The sequence below is a fragment of the Mesoplodon bidens genome (assembly GCF_964165515.1).
Source record: "Mesoplodon bidens genome assembly, chromosome: 4".
Classification (NCBI taxonomy): domain Eukaryota; kingdom Metazoa; phylum Chordata; class Mammalia; order Artiodactyla; family Ziphiidae; genus Mesoplodon; species Mesoplodon bidens.
In genome coordinates, this window is record NC_138160.1 from 29,566,823 (window position 1) to 29,590,252 (window position 23,430).

A 23,430-nucleotide genomic window follows, 5' to 3' on the forward strand; every position below is an offset into this window, starting at 1 on the left:
GGCTTCTCGTTGCAGAGCACGGGCTCTGGAGCGCAGGCTCACTAGTTGTGGCGCACGGGCTTAGTTGCTCCGCAGCATGTGGGATCTTCCCGGATCAGGGCTCGAACCCGTATCCTCTGCATTGGCAGGAGGACTCTTTAACTACTGTGCCACCAGGGAAGTCCTATACTGAGGCATTTTAACGACAATTAGGATAGTATTTTGACACCTTATCAAATTGCTTGCTTGGAACATTGTTCAGATCTTACATCCCATAATACAATGTATCAGTTGGATCAACCAAAACCTATTGGTTAAATACTATTTCTTAACTGCACTTTTTTCTTTTTTTTTTTTTTGGCGGCCCGCTGGTCTTGTGGGATCTTAGTTCCCCTGACCAGGATGGAACCCGGGCCCTTGGCAGTGAAAGCGCCATGTCCTAACCACTGGACTGTAAGGGAATTCCCTTAACTTCATTCTTAAAGTAAACCAATCTTGGAAATGTAGGTTTAGAGGCCAGAAAGTTAGGATTAAAGAGTGATGGATGGGTGGATCAGCACAATTTCATTCACATTGGTGGTAAAACATTTAGTACTATGTTACTTCAAAACGTGTTGATGCTTCCCTCTTAAATTGTTTCAGTTTAAGTCATTTACTCTTATTTCTCATGCACATTGGTCAGGACAAGCAATATTAGAGATCTCATTAAGTGGTAACCGAAGATATCTGAAAAGAGTTAAAAAACCTGGATCCGATCCAACCGAATCCTGCCACTGATTGGTTGGGGAGGCTTGAGCAAACCACTTGCCTGAGTGTCGTCCTCATCTGTAAAAGCGGGGCTCACATTAAAGAACCAGATGTTTTCCAGAATATCATCCCATGAGACTCCTATCTCAGCTCTCAGGTCGGCTGTCAAGTTGGTGTCACTCTTGACTGCCCCCTGTGTCCCTCACAATAACACCCACCGTGGCCCCGCCTCCCTCCCGCCGCGGCTCCGCCTCCCTCCTGCGCGGCTATTTCCGGGACAGGGTCCTCCCCCAGCCCATGGGGAGCCGCGGCCTCCGGCAACGCCCCCTCCGCGCTCCCGCGTGCCGCAACCGGCGCCGCCTTTCGCCGCCGCGCGCCACCGTCGCTGCCGCCGCGCTCTCTGGCTGGCCCGGTGCGGGCGCCGGGCTCCTGCCACAGGATCTGAGAACCACCAGCGCCACCACCACCACTTCGGCCCGGGCCCGGGCACCGGTCCCGCCCCGGGCCCCGGCCTGAGCCCCCCGCCCGGCCGGGCGATGGAGTGTCTCTACGAGGCGCTGGGGGTGCGGCGCGACGCCAGCGAGGAGGAGCTCAAGAAGGCCTATCGGAAGCTGGCTCTGAAATGGCACCCGGGTAACTACTCCGCAACCGCCTTGGCCCCTCGCAGAAGCCTTGGCCCTCGCGACCTTTCTCACCCCTCTCCCTAGGGTAACTCCAGGAACCTAGCTGTGCCCGAAGCTGCCCGCTCGGTAACTCCCCTCGCCCTGGAAATCGGGCCAGCGCCCACCCGGCTCCCGGCTAGGTGGCCCCTGCGCAGTCCTGGCGATGAGCGTCCTCGGCTCCTCTGTGGACGCAGCCCTCCACCCCCAGGCTTCACTCGAGCCCCGAGCACCTCGTCCCTTCCTAGACGCCCCCCACCCCCGGTTCCCGCGTGGCCACTGGCTGGGGAAAGATAAAGTCCTAGAGACTTCCCGGCCCCTCCCACTCCTTCGCAGACGGCCCCGAGCGGGGAGGAGTCGCGAGCTCTTAACCCAGTCCTGCCTCAGGCTTGTCCCTTGCTGGACTCCCCTGCAGCTCGGCTTCCCCGGGCTTCTCGGCGGCCCTTAGCTTCATCAAGGAATCCCAGCTGCTTAAGTGTAATTAAGACAAAGGAGCTAGTGAAATGTCTTCTAAATGGCTATGCCTTTTTTTTTTTTCTCTCTTTTGGTAGGCTGAGTGACCCTGTAGTTCACTTCGGATGTTCTGCAGATTAAGAATTTTGAGTGTCTTCCCTAGTGAAGTTCACGTGTTTACTTAGAAGTATGCTTCCTTTGGATGTTTTATTTGGTTGTAGTCTAGGCCTTTGTGACTGTCTTGAAGTAATTTGATCTTCTAGACTGGGGAACTAAGACAGAATTTGAATCTCAGCTTTTTGAGGTTTATAAGAAGCTTTCGTATTAGTACTAGTCCATAAGCATGTTTCTAGAGTCTCTGAAATGCTAAGATGGAAACCTCAGAGTCTTGTTTGGAAAACATGCCTTACACACACGAAAAGTTAAATACAAATGCAAACAAAATAGCATAGCATATATAATTGGTAGCTGTGTTGATAGAACAACTAATAACTGCCCCAGGAATTCAGGGCAGGGAGTTTTCAGTATGTACTGAAAGGCAGTGAGGCTCCCCCTTGGCAGAGGAGTCTAGCCATTAGCTGTATCCTGGAGGAATGGGATTGAGAGAAGTGAATATAACAGTATGGGAAAGAGCACTGAGTGGCCCAAAGATGGCCTAGGGGACAGTTCGACCGAAGGCAGTGTTTATCGGAAGTCTGAAAATATGGGTTGAGAGAAGAGCTGAAGGAAGGGCTCGGGACCCAAAGTCAGAAGGTAATGTTTATAGTTGATGGAACAGGAGGTATGGGTTTGTTGCTTAAAGTTGTAATGATGACCAACAGAGGAACTAAAAAAAATCTGATGTATATTGGAAGGGAAGAGGTAAATGAGCTAAATGTTCATTAAGAAGTCATTAGCTATATCCAAAATTAATAGGTCCAAAATTAATGTCGAAGCATATTCTTAGAGTAATAGGGGTTACCGTTAGAAACTGAGTTAAGAATTTGTTGACTCTGGGTGGGAAAGGGTGGGAAAGAGGATTACTGCTTGTTACTAAGTGCATATATCATTTTGATGACAGTATTAAAACGTTTTTGAGTAGTAGTTTGAGATTAGATTGTAAAGGGCTTTGAATGTTAGGCGAAGGACTGTGAAATTTGTTTATCCAATAGTGGAGAGTTGAGGCTGGTTTTATTAAGATGTCTTGGGAAGGTGCTATGAAGGCAGCTTAGTAGTATGAGGGGGGGTGGAGACAGAAGTCAGGTAGAGTCCGCCTTGGGCACTGATGGGCCAAAACTAGGCTTGGGGTCAGTGGGAGGGGTAAGGCCTGGGATGAAGAGAAGTTGCAAAAGAAAAATTACCAGATTTGGTGACTAGTTGGAAGTCAGTGCAAAGAAGAAGGCAAATGTTACTAAAATATCAGTTAACTACTTTGAAACCAAATGTGTTAGTAACTAAATGTGAATAGCTTCTTTGAATGTCATCAGAATTCATAACATCCTAAATATCTTGGTTTGAAAATGCCTATACATATGAGGGATAAATACTGTCCCAGGAGATGCATGATTTTGATATGCTTTGCTTTGCTGGCTCATTAATTTGTTAAGTCTGACACTTGTTTAATTTAAGTGTTAAGTCTGACAAATGTTCAATTTCATTCTGTGTGTAAGGTACTGTGTTAGATGTTAGAAGACATATGGGCTGTGCTTCAAAGACTAATATGTACCTCATATAGAAAGGCTGCCCATTTTCATTGTTGAAAAAGAAAGAGATTACTTTTATTTCTGTTATTGAGGAACTGAGAATGATTTCCAGTAGGGTCAATAGCACTGCGTAGTGAGGTCACTCCTTGTGAAAGCCAGGCTTTCAGTAATTCATCTGATGAGTGTTCCCTGAACACCTTACTGTGGAACGAGACAGGAGTGGTCCCTGCCCTGCTGGCCCTGCTGTCTTCTGGGAGACACAGAGGAAAGCAGTCACTTTTCATCCGGTGAGATAAGGGCAGTATGAGGGCAAATACAAGGTGCTTATGAGCACATGTACCAATCTGGACTGGGTTTTCTAGTGGGTGGGATAGATGTGCATCCCTGAAGAAGTGACATCTATGTCGAGACCTAAAGCGGGAACACAGGGAATACAGGAGGTGGAAGGCACGAGAGGGCACGGCAGAGTCTAGGAAGGGAAAGAGGTGAGCCTGCCCAGGTGAGCAGGGGCCCGGTCTTGAAGGTTGTGGTAACCTGCATTAGGCAGGTTGGGTTTTAACCTAAGGGTGTTGGGAAGCCATTGAAGGGTTGGAAGCGGGGGAAATGATAGGTTTGTATTTTTCTAGTATCTCTCTGGCTGTAGTGGGGAGAATGGATTGGAGAGGGCAAGGCTGGAGGTAGGGAGACCAGTAGGTCCAGGGACACTGACATGACTAGGATGACTATAGGACCTGGGGGTGGAGACTGAGTCACGTGCTAAAATCCTCAGTGAGTAGGGGGAGTAGTTGGGAGGCGAGTGGACAGTGAGAAGGAGGGGAAGACGGAGAGATGGCCAAATGGTCTGAATCTCGACGGAATGCTGGTTTGTCCTCAGGGGTGAATAGAGAATCAGTGACCAGGAGGATGTCAGCTTTACCACCAGACCTGCTGTATGACAGCTGTGCTGGAGCCCGAGAGGCCTGTAGGGAAGTGGTGTTCTCAGGGAACCTGGCTTCAGTCAAGGCAGGACTTAAAAGTCACAGTCCATGAAACGTTCTAGAACGTAGTGTAAAAACATTTGGGACAAAGTGGAAGACGGTGTGAATGGATCAAGAGAAAAGCACAGAGGATAGTATGAGAATGCCTTTTAAACTTTAATGACTGGATTTGCACTACCTGTGGCTTTTGCATTTGGCTAATAATTAAGGTGGACTTCCCATTTTTTATGATTGCTTGTTAACTCAATTACAGTCATGTTCAACATCCTAGTCAACCAGTTACAAGTATATTTAAGTGAAATAAAAAGCCATATGACAGATTGAAAAAACTAGTCAAAAAAGAAGCTCCAGCAAGTGATTAGATCTTACTTTCAGATGGTACATTGGTGGGTTTTTAGGTTTAAAAGCTTTAGCTCTTACCAGACTTCTTTGAGGGAGGAAGGAAGGGAGTGGGAAGAAACAGGACAACAAAGTACAGATGAAAAGGGGAAGGCAGCCACCATGTACCACCCCAAACGGCCACCTTTTTTGTCTCATGTCAGGAGATTCAGTTGCTGTCTTTCTCTGCCTTTCTGCTTTAATTTTTTTTTTAATTTCACATCTTCATTGGAGTACAATTGCTTTACAGTGGTGTGTTAGTTTCTGCTGTATGACAAAGTGAATCAGCCATACATATACATATATCCCCGTATCTCCTCCCTCTTGTGTCTCCCTCCCTCCCACCCTCCCTATCCCACCCCTCTAGGTGGTCACAGAGCACCAAGCGGATCTCCCTGTGCTATGCGGCTGCTTCCCACTAGCTAGCTATTTGAACTATGCTTTTTTTTTTGTTTATCTGACCAAAATGTTATTGATGATTTGACGAAGACACAGAAATCATGAGCTGGACTGTCACCCTGGAGGCATATCAGGATTTTGTTCAGCTGCACGTGACAGGAAACTGGCAACTGTGGTCAAAACAAATAGTCATTTTATTTTCTTCATGTAGCAAGAAATCCAGAGGTGGCCCATCTTGGTAGCCCCAGCTGCTTGATGAAGCCACCGAAGACCTGGTCCATCATCCTGACCATAAGACTTGAGTCCTTGCATCAAGTGTAAGCAATTAAGCCTCAAAGAAGTTCATTACTCATGTGGAGGTGAAGAGAGAGGCAGGTGAGCCCCAGTGTAGCAGGTCTCCTCCATGAGGTCCTTGGACTGTGCTCAGCAGCTGTCAGATGAGGCCACACTCACCATCTGAAACGGCAGCAGGGGATCCCAGGCAGCAGTGTGGAGGAGGAAAGATTAAAGCAGGGACAGTGTGTGTGCTGGTTGCCTTTCAAGGAAGTCTTAAAAGCCACCATAGAATACTTTTATAGATTTTATTGACCGGAGCTTAGTCACATGGTCATGCCAAGCTTCAAGGGAGACGGGAAATGGAGTCTTTATTTGGGGGATCAGGTGCCCCCATAAAATCAGGATTCAGTTGTTACCGGAAGAGGGGGATGAACTAGCAGTCTCTGCCTCAGGCCTCATAATCTGCCTGCAGGCAGTATACCTGGGCTTTGGGCAGGACACAGGGGATGAGTTAAAGGCATAAGGTGAGTGCCAGCCAGGCCCATCCCTTTCATCAGGAGAAACAATCTTCTCCTAGGAGCTTCACTTAGTAGATTTGTGTTTGTATCTGATTGGCTAAAACTGGGTCACCTGACAACCCCAAGAAAGTCTGGGGAGGTGAATTTTTTAAGTGTGTATATTACCACTGTGATCAAAATCAGGTTTTGTTAGGAGAAAGAGGGGAATGGATATCGAGTAGGCAACTAGTAGTATTTGCCACAGAGTAGTAATAAAAATCTAAAAGAATTAAATCTAAAATTATCAAAACAGGATACTGGGTGTCCTATGTTTAGAATCTAATTGCAGCAGGGCCACAACAAGATGGAATTTGATAGTATGCATTGGAAATAATGGAAAACCTAGCCACAGTGGCTTAGTAAGTTAAGAATTTATTTTTCTCACCACAAGGAGTTTTGGAGGTAGGTGCCTGCTGGCATTGTTTCAGTGGCTAAGTAATGTCACTGTGAATCTCTTGACTTTTCCTTCATGGTCTCAAGATGGCTGCTGAAGCTCCAGCTCTCATGTCCATGTACAAGACAAAAAGAGGAAGGAAAGAAAATACACTAACAGACTTCTGCTTTCATCTCACTGGTCAGAACTGTGTCACGACCCTTCCTAGCAGCAAGGGAGGCTGGATAAGCCAAAATACTTGCTTACTTTTTAGCTTATCCAGCCTCCACAGTAAAGGCTGCAAGAGAGAAAGGAGGGGGAGGTGTTGGATGATCTAACCTTTAGTATCTCCCACAGAATGGATTGAGTACTATGTTTAAGTTAAAAAAATATTTGTTATACAGTTATATTGGCTTGTCAGTATTTTTTTAAAAAAATATTTATTTATTTATTTAGCTGCATCAGGTCTTAGTTGTGGCAGGAAACTCTTAGTTGCGGCACGCATGTGGGATCTAGGTCCTGACTGGGGATCGAACCCCAGCTTCCTGTATTGGGAGCATGGAGTCTTAACCACTGTGCCACCAAGGAAGTCCCTCTTGTCAGTAATTAATATGAAAAATACTTGAAAGTTTGTCACCTATAAATTCAGTATGACTTACTGTGATATTGTTGCTAAAAGCTAATATAATTAGCCATAGTGATTAGAGTAGAATGTTAAGGGATTAATGAATGGCTCCTTGATGATCACTGTCTTTGACTGCATTTGAAGTAGAGGGTATTATAGTGTGCATAAGAAATGGGAGATTCAGTCCAGAGAAGAGCTAGGCTAGGAGCTGACCCGTGGGCTGCTCTGTGGAAGGGGAGTTAGACCAGCATTGTGTTACTTATACAGCTAGGCTCCTGTGATGGAGTGGTTTTTGTTTCTGTTTCTTACTTTTTTTTTAATTCCAGGGGAGCATGATTCTATATCTAAAGCTTTTTGTGTTAAAGCATCTTAGTAAAAAGAGCTATGGCAAATTGCTGCCCTTGAGAAAGTGTTGTCCGTGTCGGTTGTTGAGCAGAAGGCCGCTTGAAGGACTTGCGACTGTGTAATGGTATCTGAAAAGAGGAGGTAGGGTACCCTTGAGGGCCTTGTTTTAAGACTATTTCTGTCATATTTTTTTTCTTCGAGGCAAATATTGAGTTGTAGCTTAAAGAACATTGACGTACTCCATAGTAGGTTCAAAATATTTTGCTTTCTGAGTGTATTAGTTATCTATTGCTGTGTAACAAATTACCGAAAACTTAGGGTTTAAAAACAACAAACAGCAAATTTTTAGCAAATATTTTCATAATACGGACTCACACAGTTTCTGGGGATCAGAATCAGAATGGTGTCGCTGGGTGGTTTGGCTCAAGCTTTCTCACCAGGTTGAATCACCATTGTCTGGGAAAACTCACTTTCAAGCTCACCCCCACAGTAATGGCGGGCCTCAGTTCCTTGTTGGCTGTGGGCCGGAGGCCTCCATTCTTCACCACGTGGGCTTCTCATGGACCACTGGAGTGTCTATGGCAGCTGGCTACTCCCAGCGATCCAAGACAGAGCGAGCGCCCAAGATGCAAACTGCAGTCTTTCATGATCTAATCTTGGAAGTAATGTCCTGTACCGTCACCACTCCTGCCACCTGCTTTCGGTCACAGAGACCAACCCTGGTGACATGGGAGGGGACTACACAGGGCGTGAATGCCAGGAGGTGGGGGTCCTTGGGGGCCATCTTGGAAGCTGGCTACCACCCTGAGGCAAAGATGCTTTCTGAATTCCACGGTTAAGGAAGCACAACTAAGGGAAAAGTAATTAGTTAGCACATATTTTTTAAACTTTATGAGATTTATTTTGGTATATGCTGGTAAGAAAGAAAACCTTTTGGATGGTGGTAAAGATGGATTAAACATAATCTAGCACTGAATAGTAACAGCCTTTCTATAAATGATTGATTTATGTATTTTACTCCTTCTAGAAATAAAATGTGTAATACTCAGCATTTTCTATTTGTGGATATCCAGGTTGAGTGCTGCTCAGTGACGCACTGAGATTTAGAGAAAAGCATGAAATTTCTACTCAGGTTGACACTTACAACAGATCCTGATTATCAGCTGTCATCCGTTTTCTGTTTTTCCTTAGTTGTTTTTCGTTTTTGTACACTCATCTATTTATGGCATTTCTGATGGAAGAGGTCCCTTTTAGAGTCTGTCCTTTACTTTTTTGATGACTGAATTTCTATGCCTTTATTTTAACAGATAAAAATCTGGATAATGCTGCAGAAGCAGCTGAACAATTTAAACTAATCCAAGCAGCGTATGATGTGCTGAGCGACCCTCAGGAAAGAGCATGGTGAGCATCACGCTGTCCCTCCTTGTGTATCTTGTTGGGAAGAATGATCAACAGAGGGTTTTTTAAAAAATTAATATGTTAAATGGTTTGGGGTGTTTTCTAAAGCACCAGTCACCTATTCATTATATAAAGTGCAGTGTGTTGGTAGGAAGGAACCTTAGAGATGATTACTCCAACTCTGATATTATAAATGATGAAACACAAAGCTTGTCAATCGTAGATAGTTATAATTTTGATACTTATGAAGTGCCTTCTCTTTGAATAAGGTCTTTTTGATGTCTGACAAATTTACTGATGTCAGAAAAGGAAGAATGTTGACTTTTCCTTAAAAAACAGATATAGTGTTTTCATCAAGAATTGTAATATTTTCCCAAGAACTACTTTATATAAGAAATTGAGTTAAACTTCTACATCTATGACAGATTCTTTAACTCATGATGACCTGATCATTTAATGCCACTTCCAAACAAAAATTTCTACGTTTGAAGTTCTGGGTTTCCAGATTCTCAGTGAACTTTTTGCTACAAAGCCCTGACATAACTGTGCAAGATCCCACAGAGCAGGTGGGTGTTCAGTTCACCTGTGCAAGTCTTCTGTGTGATAGCATAGAAGCACGGCCAGCTGTCAAGAGAGAAAGGCTGTAAAGAAAATTCTTTTTTTTTTTTCACTTGGTCAAGATTTATTTCAAGGCCTGAAAACACTGACTAATCGAAAATGGCCCTACTGCAATTTCTTATAATATATAAATAATATAAAACTTAAAAAAATGTAGACACTATCAACTAACTCCTAAACCACACACTATAGGCTTTTCAAAAGCAATAGTTATTTAACAAAATGTAAGGTGACAATATCCAAGAATTTTCACACTTAATGAGGACACAATCTGTTGCAAGCTACTCACACAAACACAAATCTTTTTTACGCTTTCCATGTTTGTTTTTAACTTTGCTTCATAGAACCACTGATAATTGAGGCTTCTTTCAAGTATAGGATTTCTAACATTAAATTACATTTTCGAAGTATTTCTATAAAGAAGAAATGAAAAAGACACATACTACATTATTTGCCATAAATTCATACACCAAAAAGTCAAACAATCCAACTGAATTTATTCCTGCTTCCCCCTTCTCCAACATTAGCTTTAGATGTTCTTCTAAATATTATATAAACAGTTTTGTTAAAATCAGTCCTCTCATTTATGCAGATTAGGGGAAAATGGTTTTATAATGAGTTATCTTTAAAATTCTAGATAACACTCTTTAGCCTTAAATTACATTGTGCACACACAACTACAACAGTTTGCATTTGCTCGGGAACATATAATCACATTAAAAACAAATAACTTTGTAGTTCATAGTTTAGTTGGCTCTTAAATAGTTTCCCTGGGGGGGAAACAAGTACTTTGTGTTGTTTAAGAAACGATATAGATAAATGAAATGCTAGGTGTTCGTTTAAACTTTGAGGAAACCTACAGATGAACTTTTGGGTGTTTTTTCTAAAATGCAAGAGATACGCGCTTAATCGCTGTTCATATAGTGAAGGGATGGGATGGCAGATACAGACGCAGATGAAACTCTACATTTTGTAAATGTAGAGTTGGATATTCTAAATGGAAGAACTGACCCAGTTGTTTACAGGAAACAAAGGTTAAGAGCAATGTTGAAGAATATCTACTCTTAAAAAGAGAGAAGTGTTTTAGAACACAAAAATGAGAACTAGAGATTCGAAAAACACTCATTTTACTGTTTTAAAAGAGAAACAAAAAAATAATAGGGAGAGCGTCTAGACCGATTAGAACGGAGGCAGCTGTAACACAAATGGAACCCAGTGCATTGAGCCCTTAAAGGAAAGGACTGACTAAAATGAGAGTTCACGTGTCTTCATGTCTGTAATAATAAATAAACGTGCAAAATATCAAAAATACAAAGTCTGGATTTTTCCCCTTAGGTTTGTAATACACTGTCAAACCTCTGCTTAATATAGTTACTTTTTTTTTTTTTTTTTTTGCTGTACGCGGGCCTCTCACTGCTGTGGCCTCTCCCGTTGCGGAGCACAGGCTCCGGACACGCAGGCTCAGCGGCCATGGCTTGCGGGCCCAGCCGCTCCGCGGCATGTGGGATCTTCCCGGACCGGGGCGCGAACCCGTGTCCCCTGCATCGGCAGGCGGACTCTCAACCCCTGCGCCACCAGGGAAGCCCCTATAGTTACTTTTATAAGCCTTCTGACTAGCAGAGCATGCTATCCAGGTACATGCATGCTAGAATTTTACCATGAGAGTTCTAGTTCTCATCTCAAGCTAGTGACTTGCCTGTTACCCATATTTATATATATTTCATTCCCATTATAAAACACGGCCTTTCTAGTGGTACATTTTAATCAACATATTACATGAAAAAGAATCTTGATTTTTAAAATGAACTACATTGTACTGTTTAATGCACAGCTGTAGGAAAATGTTTGATTTTTAAAATATAACCAAGATGAGACTGTCGAGTTATGAGCAGTAAAATATTAGAAAACAGTGAATGAATAAATAAGATGCTTTTCCATCAGTGGCCATTCATTATTTTGCTTTTAGGAACCTGGAGGAAATTGTCTTCTTTGAGTTTCAAATGTTCTGATAAATCTAGTCCCTTCTTAGCTTCCTCAGTATCACCTTGAATTGCTGAAATAAGTGAGTCTCAGGAATCAGTTCTTTTCTGGTCTGAGGTAGCGAGAATTTCCCCATAGAAGTCCTCTTTGAAAGTATGCATGATATGAGCTTCCATGGACTTTCTTGTATTCTTGTAATATGGGTTCCATCCTATGCTCACCACCATCTTATGGACGTCTACACTTCCAACACTGGCCCAACCATGATATATGCCCGTGGATGCATCCGGAAGATTATCTACTACTTGTTCAGGGAAGTTAGCTGTAGGGATGCCCAGGTGCTTGGGGCCGCAACTGAAGCCCCGCACCACCTGGCCGCGGCAGATGTACGGCAGGTGCCTCATGACGCCGTCCGTCGGGGCGGTGCCCGGACCCCCCGGACCAGCCGGGGGACACGGGCGGGAGCTCCGCAGGCCGGGTGGGCGGGCGAGCGCACGGGCGTACAATGGGCCGAGCAGCGCGGACGACACGCCTCGGCGAGACCTTCACGCCGCTGACCGAACAGAAGGTGCGGGCGACTCAGAGGCTGCGTCTGGAGGAAAATTATTATTAAATTATCTTTTATATAAAAATCAGAGAATCCTAAATTTTTCTCCTCCTGAGGAATTTGGTGATCTGGCCTTAGAAATGCTTTTGCCTTCCTTTGGAAACTTTGAAATTCTTTCCTGCCTTCCTTTTGCTCTAGCTCTTCTCTAGATCTTAGGTTGTTTTCTTGTCCCAAGGATTCCCTTGTCTTTTTGTTTAAAGGCCCTGCCTATTAACTCTCCTGTCATCTGGAGGCAGTACTGCACAGTGGCGAGGAGCGTGGGCCTTCTGGTGCAGGACACGTGGTTTTGAATTCTAGCTCTACTGCTTGTTGGCTTTATGACTGTGGACAATGTTATGTAATATTGCTGAGCTTCAATTTCCTGTTATATCAAACGAGGGTAATAACTAGCTTTACAGAGCGAGGGGCAGTTGTATGTGTGTGAAGCTCCTAGATTGTTTACATAAACATTAGAAGAGTTTTATTCTGGTCCATGTTGGTAAATTCCCAGATCCCAAATGTGTAATTAGTCTGTGGACCAGGTGATGTCCACTACTGTCTTATATAGTAAGGTCTCTTTCGTGTGAAAGTGCAGCTACCTTTCTGGGAGAGTCATGGACATTCCCTGGCTCATTAAATTCCCCTCTTCGTATTGGCTACTACCGTATACTGCCTGTAATGTACTGGGAGTTGCAGTCATAGTGTTTTTTTTTTGTTTTGTTTTGTTTTGTTTTGTTTTTTGTTTTTGCGGAACGCGGGCCTCTCACTGTTGTGGCCTCTCCCGTTGCGGAGCACAGGCTCCGGACGCGCAGGCTCCGCGGCATGTGGGATCTTCCCGGACCGGGGCACGAACCCGTGTCCCCTGCATCGGCAGGCGGACTCTCAACCATTGCGCCACCAGGGAAGCCCGCAGTCATAGTTTTAATCAGTACTTCTGTGAAAGATTATTAAGTCTTTGCCTGTTGATACTTTTCTTCAGATTGTTTGGCTGTGGGTTGACCACGTTAAAATGTACAATAATTATATTTTGACTGTTTTAGAGTAAGGAATCCTTTTGAATTCTTATTTATTCAGCCTTCACTGATGTCGCTAACTTTTTGTTTAGGTATGATAATCATAGAGAGGCTCTGCTTAAAGGTGGACTTGCTGGAGAGTATCAAGATGACAGCTTAGATTTGCTTCACTATTTCACTGTGACCTGTTACTCTGGTTATGGAGATGATGAAAAGGTAAGAAATGAACTCACTGATAATTTCTTATCAAGCACTTAAGTAAGACTCTCCAATGCAAAGAGAATTCTTAAAATTATTCTACGATAGAAGGTGAAAGAATGTTCATTTTGGAAACTGAAAAACAGAGCCTTCGTATTTAAACTGTCAGCATATAAAGACCTTCAGTTGAAAACTAAATGTACTTGCAGTGACCGAGCTTGGGACTGTAATTCTGTAACATTAAAGTTTTTCATGTTGCATTTTAAAATCTTATTCTATAATTAAACTACAAAAGTGTTAAGAATTTGTGTTTCTGTTACTGTTTTTTAGGGCTTTTATACAGTGTATCGTAATGTTTTTGAAATGATTGCCAAGGAAGAACTAGAATCTTCTTTAGAAGAGGATGTTGAGGATTTCCCAACTTTTGGAGACTCCCAGAGTGACTATGATACGGTAGAAGAAAATTCATTGCCATTTTGTAATTAGCATTTGTCAATGTATCTTTTCCCCATTTCTTTATTTAAAAAAAAAGTGTTCTAGTTCTCGGTCTTTTACTGTGACTCTCTTCCTCTCTTTTTTTTCCTGATCACCTCCCGTCTTTTCACTATTTAGTGATCATGGTCCCATTCCATTAATTTACTCATCAAATTCATTCTGAAGAGTTATTTTGTAAAGCCTTCAAAGGACTGTCTTCTCTGTTGATTAATAGTAAAGTTGTATATTTGAAGAAAGGAGGTTAGATGTTTTGCAGCAGCAATATTTGCTGCCTTACTAAAAAGGAAATCCAAATAAAAATCTAGCATTTTGCCTATTTTCTTTGTCACTAGGTAGTCCATCCTTTCTACGCTTATTGGCAGAGTTTCTGCACTCAGAAGAACTTTGCTTGGAAAGAAGAATATGATACACGACAGGCTTCGAACCACTGGGAGAAACGAGCCATGGAAAAAGAGAACAAAAAGATTCGAGACAAAGCAAGGAAAGAGAAGAATGAGCTTGTCCGTCAGCTGGTAGCTTTCATCCGTAAAAGAGATAGAAGAGTGCAGGCTCATCGAAGACTTGTGGAAGAACAGAACGCAGAGAAGGCGAGGAAAGCCGAAGCAATGAGGCGGCAGCAGAATCTAAAGCAGGCCAGGTACGCGGTGCTGGCTGGACCCTGCCTATAAGTAGGTGCCGGTCATGGGAAGCGTCAGTGGATACCTGACGTGGTGCTTTCATGGGGGGTTTAATCCTCATTCTGCCTTCATCCTTTTCTTTTACGTCCTGGCATTGGACGATGTCTTTTCATCTACTGTGAAAAAATTTTTCTTTTGAGTTGGACGTTTTCCTTCAGAGGCCCTTTATACTTGAGATTCTTTTCAGACTCTTGTAGTGTTTAATAATAACTAATGTTAATCGAATTCTCATTCTGTACAAGGCCCTGTTGTAAGTGCTTTTCTTGCAACAATTCTGTGAAGTAAGTTCTGGTTTTTATCCTTTCTTTTGAGGAAACGAGGCCCAAGATCACATAGCTGATAAATTGCAGAGGTGGGAATTGGACCCTAGAAGTCAGCCCAGTGCCCTGCTTTTAAGTACCACACAATACTCTGTCAGTATACCCTTAGATATTTAGTTCACCTCAGTGCCTTTAAAGTTTTGTTGTTTTGAGTCACCGTAAAGGCATTGTGTCCAGAGCATTACAGCATTCTTTAAAAAACTATTCACTTCTTGAAAGTTCTACCCACCTCATCTTTGAAAAATTAGCACTTTACATGACACGGTTTAAAACCACCTGAAGCCTTTTTTAAAAAAAATAAATTTTATTTATTTATTTATTTTTTGCTGCATTGGGTCTTCGTTGCTGCGCGCAGGCTTTCTCTAGTTGCGGCGAATGGGGGCTACTCTTCGTTGCAGTGTGTGGGCTTCTCATTGCGGTGGCTTCTCTTGTTGCGGAGCATGGGCTCTAGGCCCGTGGGCTCCAATAACTGTGGCTCATGGGCTCTAGAGCGCAGGCTCCGTAATTGTGGCACGCGGACTTAGTTGCTCCGTGGCATGTGGGATCTTCCCGGACCAGGGCTCGAACCTGTGTCCCCTGCGTTGGCAGGGAGATTGTTAACCACTGCGCCACCAGGGAAGTCCCCACCTGAAGACTTTTAGTAAGTTGCGAAGAGTTATATTTTTCAAAACCCACTGTCTAGTGGAGCAATTAAAATCAACCACATAACAGATAACAGATTTAAGTGACTTTGCCTGTTTCAGCCAAGCACAGGTTTTAAGTTTGTAGGCATGGACAATTTGGGAGGAAGAAGCTCTCCAGGGGATGGGTTTTAAGCCCCCAAAATAAATAAAACCAATGCAGAGACTGTGCTGTGTGTGTCTAGACTGGCAGAGCAGTACAAAGAGCAGAGCTGGATGACGGTGGCCGATTTGGAGAAGGAGCTCAGGGAGATGGAGGCGCAGTATGAAAAGGAGTTTGGAGATGGATCAGGTGAAGATGAAGCGGAAGAACAGAAACCCCAAGACGGACAGGATGGTAACTTCCTCCATTCATTAAGAAACTGTAGGAAATAAATGCTTTTGTGCTCAGGGGTTGTGCACTCAGGATGCTCACAGATGTTCGTAAAGGGCTCAGGTGTGAGACAACAACGAACGGGAGGGCAGGTGAAAATCTGGAGACACCTGGGTTCCAGCCGACTGTTGCCAGTTTCATGTTTGTTTGGTTTGTTTGTTTTTAAAATGAGGCTGGAAAACTGGATTTTTATGTGCCATCTCCCAATTTTTAAATATGGCAGATAATTGAAATGAAAAATAATTTGGCATGACCAAGTGAAGGTAGTCTATGGCAGTAGTATAATTGCAGTAATTTCATTAACAAACTCTGTTCTGACCATGTTTTGAACCATTTGGCTGCATAAATATATTGAGAAGTGGGCATATTGTCAGGTGTAACTGGTTATTTTTAAAAAATGCAGTTAAGCAGTAGGTCAAGTTTTAATAGTAACTCTTTCCAGAAGAGCCGATACTGTGCAGGACTCTTATCTGGTATATATAAATTGTCTCATTTCTGACTTGTAGAGGGGCTTCTCTTGGTGTCCTGAAATGTGTCTTTTCTCTTTCTCTATCATTAGAGCACAGGCATGTGACTACCTTAAAAGGAGAGGATTGGGCATTGTTGAGAATAGTGATTGATATACCTGACTTTCTCCACTGTCTCTGGCTGTTCCATGAGAAATAAAAGTAAATGATCTAAACATAGTTTACTTAATTTTCCCTTACTTACAAATGTTGGTTTTCGGACTAATAGCTCAAATGATAAAATGACAGACTTTTATTTATTCCACATGATTAGGAAATGAAATGTTTTCTTAATGAGTTGCAAGTCGTATGTGTGAACGTGCCTTGATAGTTGTGAAGCACTGTGTAAATGTGAGGTGGCATAATTATGTAGAGTTTTACAGTTTATAAGGTGCCTTCACATAGAAGATCTTGCTTGATCCTCACACTGTGGCCCTTATATGTAGGTTTTGCTCATATAGTTATCTCTTTGTTACTGAGAAGCTCTGGCATATGTCTGAGAACATATGAGAACAGTCTTAGATCCAGAGTTTGACTTCAAATCCAGCATTCTTTGTTAACTATTTGAATAATCAAACTATTTGAAAGTGTACACATAATTAGAAAGTATCTTATATGAAACATTGGAGGTATTTTGATCATTTATGATTTCAGTGAGAATGTCCTTCAGAATCATATTACCTTTACTTATTATTAAAAAAAATGTAGAATATAGAAGAGATACCTTGGGTTCTTTATCAGTCCCATAGTAAATCCAAAATGGCAATCAGTTTACTTGTTTATTTCTTCTAAAGATAGAATATGGGATTGTGCAAAGGCTTTCAACTGAGCTTAGATTTTGTGGTCTATATTGATAATTATTCCATTGTAATAAAGCTTCAAGTTTATAAAAGTCTGTAAAGATAATGTTAAACTTTACATGTAATATGCTATTTTATGACCGATCTTTCTAATAATGATGGAATGTCATAAACTAAGCTTATTTAAGCATTGAAGAGTAGATTACAGTTATACATGTGTTCACACCAAATCTTGCTCAAGAGGTAAACTAAAACACCTTTGTTGAAAAAACTGCTTTGTTGTAGAACTATGAAAGTGACATTTGATTTTCTGAACTTAGCTCACACCTAGGACTCTGAGAATTGTTTGAATTTTCTTCTAAGTAGGCTGATGAAAAGAACTTGAAAGGTAAAGTGATCTGTTTGGAAGCCTTCCCTTATAATTCAGTGCTGCTTTTAAAAGGCCAACGCAAATCCCGGTCACATTGTTTTTTTCTTGGTGAGGACGCAACAAATTTTAGTTTCTGATATGTGTGCAACTCTAGATACTTACTGAAGAGATGTTACTTGTTAACATGTTTTAGATTGATGTTCTAATCAAACAGGATTCTTACTGTAGGCTTCCCTCTCATAGGTAAAGATAGTGACGAGGCTGAGGATGCAGAACTTTATGATAGCCTTTATTGCCCAGCATGTGACAAATCTTTCAAGACGGAAAAGGCGTAAGTTTAATATCTTTGAACTCACCTCCTCTTTTGAGGTGAAGTGTAGCACTTTGAAAGTCCTAAAAAAAATGCTTGTAGCAGTTGGTCACTGGCCCTCACCTGTCATCTTGGGGGATATCTTCCCAGCAGGGGAGGAAGAAGGATTTGTACCAGCAGTTAAGCCTGTTGTACTGATTCTCATTCATGTGATGTTCCTGTGTGATAGCTGCTTTTTAAACGTGTACGCTATCTCCAGAAAGAAACGTTGCTTGCTTTGGTGAGGAAGGCAGAGTCACACAGGCAAGGAGGCTAAACTGAGGCTAGTCATCTTTCTCCACGGTTGGTGCAAACTCACTTCCAGCTGTCACGCTCCCGTGCAGACCGTTGCCACCAGCCCGAGAACTTCAGATGTGTCCTGCCTGTAGTATAGTTGCTGAAGTCGAAGGACTTTATCTTAGGGGAACCGTCACGAAGAGAGAAGTATTAAAAAGGATACTATCATAAGGCAGGCGGGGAGGGGCCGGCTAGAATGTGAGAAGAAATGAGAGTAGAATTAGCAAGGGGAAAAGAAGCAAAACACGTGCAGTAAAGAAGGAGGAGGCAAAGGATGGAAATGGAGCTTGGGAGTCCTAAGTGGTATCACTGTGTAACCCCAGGGAAGAGCAATAGCGTAGCCAGAGGAGTGGCGCAAGGTGGGCAGAAACAAGCAAGGAAACAAAAGCAACGATGAAGGAGGCTTTAAAAATAATTTTTGTATTTGGAAAGGACGTCAAACTTACCGACAAGTTGCGTGAATAGACTGTAGAGCGCCCGATTCACCTGTTGCTCACATTTTGCCCCATTTGCACGTGCTCGTTCTCTCTCCACACACACAGACAAGGTTTTTTCTGAATAATCTGAGAGTAAGTTACATACATAGTCTCCTTTACCTCTGAACACTTCAGTATATATTCCTTAAGAATAAGGACATTCTTTTACATAATCACAGCCGTCAACTTCAGGAAATTTATAACGTTGATGTAGTACTTTTATTCCATTTACTGCCTATATTTCGCTTTTGTCAGTTGATCCTGTATTAATGTCCTATGTAGCATTTTCCCAACTTCAATACAGGATCTCGTCTAGGATCATGTATTGCATTTATTTATTTAGTCTCATTTAATCTGGACCAGTTCCCTTTTCTGTGCCATTGACATTTTGGAAGAGAACTGACCTTTAAAATGTTTTTTAAAAATAGAATATTTCTCATTTGGGTGTGTCCATTTCCTCATGATTAGATTCAGGTTGTGCATTCCTAGCTGGAGTACTGTGTAAACATGTGTTGCTCTCAGGGTTTCTATCTGGAAGGACAGAAGTCTGTCTGCCCCTCATTGGTGGTGATCATTTTGATCATCCAGTCAAGGTGTTGTCTTGTTTTTCCACTGTATAGTTAGTATTTTTTCCCTTGCAGCATGTTTAGTATGTGGGGAGACACTTTAAAGCCATGCAAATATCTTTCTCTTCATCAAAGTTTCCTTCCTGGATTTAGCACCCACTGATGATTTCAGCTTGTACCAATCTTCACTATAATCATCTCAAAATGAGACTTTTCCGGTGCCAGTGCTCCTACATCATAAGTCATCATCTGACCTTCTGCTGTACATAAGAACATTTATCTGTCTGTTGTCAGTATGAATTTCACTTCAGTGTTTTAAAATTCATTGTTGCCCTTCTCGTGCTCAAATTTCCCAGATGTGGTTAGTGAGAATTCCTTCAACGTGGCTCCTGTGTCCTTTTGACATGTCCCAGCCATATTTTTGAGCACTTACTCTCTGGCACAAGATGTTCCGATTTCTCTAACGAACCTCGGTCTTAAGGAGAGAACTTTAGTGGGAATGAAAAGTAGGCAACCCCAACTAGAGAAATCCGGATCCGAACAGGATGAGATAAGGTGGTGACACACGTTTTCTACTCTTTAGTTCATGTAACTCTCCTAGCTTAGTGTTGTCAGTCCTGTTTTGTGCGGTGTTATTTCGTTGCCCATGGGGGCACCGAACTAGACCCTGCTTACGGAGTTTCACACAGAAGGATAGAGATGTGTCTTAGTTTACATTTAGGGTAGTGGCAGTGAGAAGGGAGACCCCTCTTGAAAAAAGCAAAAGGAGCTGAACTACTCTTGTGAATTAATCCCACTGCAGTCACTCATACCAGCTTGTTCTTTCAGCACGAGGAATCATGAAAAATCAAAGAAGCATCGGGAAATGGTTGCCTTGTTAAAACAACAGTTGGAGGAGGAGGAAGCAAATTTTTCAGGACCTCAAACTGATGAAAACAGCCTGAATGCCAATTCTGAAGAAGAAATGGAGGATGCACCAAAACAAAAGTACTTCTAAAAATATCACTACACCTACTTAGCACATTAGAGATTGCATTTAAATGCTGTTTTATCTCAAAGAAGTTATTCTGTTATGCTAATATTTTCTGCGTTTCTTCTAGTTAAGAGAACTTTATAGTATTGAAATGGTTAAAGACATGATGTCAGATATAATTTTTATAGACTATGTTATGACTATTAAAAGCGGTTTTATAACTGGGTAATTGATATGCTAACTACTATCAATTGAACCACTGTTCCATTTTTCTAAAATGATAATGTGGATATTTTTCTTTTAATGCTTTATGATATTAAATATGTTTTAATATCTTATTTCTATTTGTATCACTAGTATTTCAGTATTTTTTCTTTCCACTTAGTCAAGTATTTGACGTTTTGATTTATGTTTGTTCTTAGGCTTTCTAAAAAACAGAAGAAAAAGAAACAGAAACCAGCACAGGTATGTTGAAAAAGTTTTATTAACATTTAATATCAGATGTAAAGTTGGAGTGCTCTGGTTTATTCAGTATAATCTGTATTGAGGAGAGGGACTGTCGCTCCCTTATTTCATGTTGATTATAAAACAGATTAAAAGGAGTTGAAAATATTTTGGTTTTTCAGTGCTTTACCTCATCATATATATGTGGTCAATTTACCTAGTTATTGTTGTCTGTGTGTTTAAAAATTTTGCATGTGGAATTCCCATAATACAGATAAGCTGAGGGGACCATATTAAAAAAATATTTGGACACATGTGATGACAAGATTTTTAAATCAGTATAACAGTTCAACTCAGAAATATATGAAAATCTGGGGATTGATCATTGTAATAATGTACATGAAATTTTGGAAAGGGAACATTTGCTTACCCACTCCTGGGCATGGATCTGGAGAAAACTCTAATTTGAAAAGATACATACACCGCAATGTTCATAGAAGCACTGTTTACAATAGCCAAGACATGGAAGCAGCCTAATTGTCCATCAACAGATGAATGGATAAAGAAGGTGCAGTATATATACACAATGAAATATTACTCAGCCATAAAAAGGAGTGAAATAATGCCATTTGCAGCAACATGAATGGACCTAGAGATTACCATATTAAGTGAAGTAAGTCAAAGACAAATATTGTAAAATGCCACCTATTTGTGGAATCAAAAGAAATGATACAAATGAACTTACTTACAAAACAGAAATAGAGTCACAGACATAGAGAACAAACTTATGGTTACCAAAGGGGATAGTGGTGGGGGGGTGAGGCAAATTAGGAGTTTGGGATTAACATGTACACAGTACTATATATAAAACAGATAGCCAACAGGGACCTACTGTATAGCACATATCTTGTAATAACGTAAATGGAAAAGAATCTGAAAAATAATATATATATATGTATAACTGAATCACTTTACTGAACACCTGAAACTAATACAACATTGTAAATTAACTATACTTCATTAAAAAAAAGAAGTGGTTAAAAAAAGGAACATTTGCTTAGAAACTTGTAATGATTGTGACTCTTGAAAAAAAATATTTTTTCAAGTTTAAATATTTCACACTGGGGGGTCCAAACTTAACCTCTTATCTTAAGAATTATTATTAAATGAAAGGGTATTATGTTGTTATATGTATAACACAGTCTTGTGGAGTTTTTGAATCTATAAAAACAAAATGAACTTGCCCATTTTACTAAGGATATTTGGTGGTTCTACAGGGAATGGAATTGATTTCTGTGCTATTTTAATATAATCTAATTGTATTTGCTTATATTAAGTATTAAATGTTAAGTGTAGCTCTTTTTAAAAATTGGAAATGTTTTTAAGAAAACTTAGGTAACACACTAATAATTTTTCATAAATCTTTAGGTTTGGCTTATTTATCCAAATGGCTATAATATGTTTGATAATTTTGTCTTTCATATTCCAAAATAATACATGACACATGAGTTAATCACTATTAAAATTGTGACTTGGAACTTTTTGCCTCAGTTACAAAACCACATAGCAAATTATATGTTCCTTTTATAAAATGACTCATATCATCTTCCACCCAAAGACTCTGTAGTCATTAGTTTAGAACACTTTCTCTCTTCTTGTGTGTCAGAACCACTGGAGTAAAGACAAAATAGAATGGAGAGGGACTTATACCTGATAGGTCCTAAAGGTTGCAACAATAAGCACATGTATTTGTATTCTCTTACCAAGGAAAATGCTTCTGTTTACCAGCCCATTTTTTCCCTCCAAAGCTATATGTATTCCTTGATGATACCTCTTGTTTATGGTTTCTAATTATATCAGGGAGAAAGCCCCAATTCAGATCAAGTTTTATGTAGCACTTTCCCTGGATATTTTCTAAGCTCTTTTTGAAGGGGAAGGTAGTGTGGAGACACGTTCGGGTAGATAAAAGAGCAGGAAGCAGCAGATACTGAGACTCATGAAACTTCAGACTGGGAGTTTTCTGTATTGTCAAAAAAATTTGCATAAGCCGGCAAGGATTGTAAAAGAAAACCCCCAAAACTGAAATTGAATGTAAACAAACAAAACCCCCTTGGTGACAGCAAGGAAGAATTAACGCAAGTTTTGAATGCGGTACTCTGAACACCATCCTTGGGACATGCTCTAAAGACAGAATTAACTCTAAAAGAAGAAATCTTGAGCTTTACTTAGGGGATATTTTGGTGGTATTGGTGTGGTATTTCTGAAACTATTTTATGTGTATTGTAGGATAGAGCAAATATACTAATGTTGTTGGGAGCCAGATTCTCTTGTGGGAGAAGGGAAATACAGGTATCCATTGAGGGAAAGAGAGAGGAAGAACACTCACGTTGGACTGGAATTGGGGGTATCAGTATGAGCTCATGATGTAAAAAAATAAATAATACATGCATGAGCAGTATACACTGAGGGCCCCGAAGCAGTGATACCCAGGAGCAACGAGCATATGTAGTTCACACATCTTTGTTTCTAAATCCCCTTCCCCAGTAAAAGGAGTCAGGGTTTGGTCCTTGGAGAAATGGCTGTTTCTAGGGCTGAGACAGGGAAAATACAAGGTGAGCCTGCATTATCTATGCTAGAAATATAAGGGGTATTCAGAAATTGACGGGGATAAGTCAGAAGTACCCAGGAGTCAGCCTAAGGGCTTGCCGAATATGGGAAAATTTGAGTCATCAAGAAGAATAGTGGTCATAGATTTTTAGACATTGATTTTATTTTAAAAAAAAGTCGTGTGTCTATATTGAGCCTAAAAAAAGAGAGAGTTGGAGAAAGGAAGCAGATGGGAATGCTTCATTCCAAGAACA

General features: G+C 41.3%; 1 protein-coding gene and 1 pseudogene across 4 annotated transcripts in view; one reads left to right on the top strand and one right to left on the bottom strand.

Annotated features, from left to right (window-relative positions):
* Window positions 1–1,084: 1,084 nt before the first annotated feature.
* Window positions 1,085–23,430, top strand: part of DNAJC21 (DnaJ heat shock protein family (Hsp40) member C21) — a 31,252-nt gene continuing 8,906 nt past the window's right edge. The window contains exons 1-9 of one of the 3 annotated variants that reach the window (XM_081233378.1): window positions 1,085–1,359; window positions 8,758–8,851; window positions 13,138–13,261; window positions 13,574–13,696; window positions 14,071–14,375; window positions 15,601–15,752; window positions 17,708–17,795; window positions 19,981–20,139; window positions 20,548–20,590. In XM_081233378.1, coding sequence (XP_081089504.1) covers window positions 1,263–1,359; window positions 8,758–8,851; window positions 13,138–13,261; window positions 13,574–13,696; window positions 14,071–14,375; window positions 15,601–15,752; window positions 17,708–17,795; window positions 19,981–20,139; window positions 20,548–20,590 — 1,185 coding nt within the window. In that variant the 5' untranslated portion in view covers window positions 1,085–1,262. The remainder of the gene's footprint in view (window positions 1,360–8,757; window positions 8,852–13,137; window positions 13,262–13,573; window positions 13,697–14,070; window positions 14,376–15,600; window positions 15,753–17,707; window positions 17,796–19,980; window positions 20,140–20,547; window positions 20,591–23,430) is intronic. The other 2 variants (XM_081233377.1, XR_014015764.1) reach the window with 2 other exon arrangements.
* On the bottom strand, window positions 11,404–11,850 carry LOC308616456 (riboflavin kinase-like; annotated as a pseudogene). The gene has a single exon. The product of its transcript is annotated as a riboflavin kinase-like (transcript).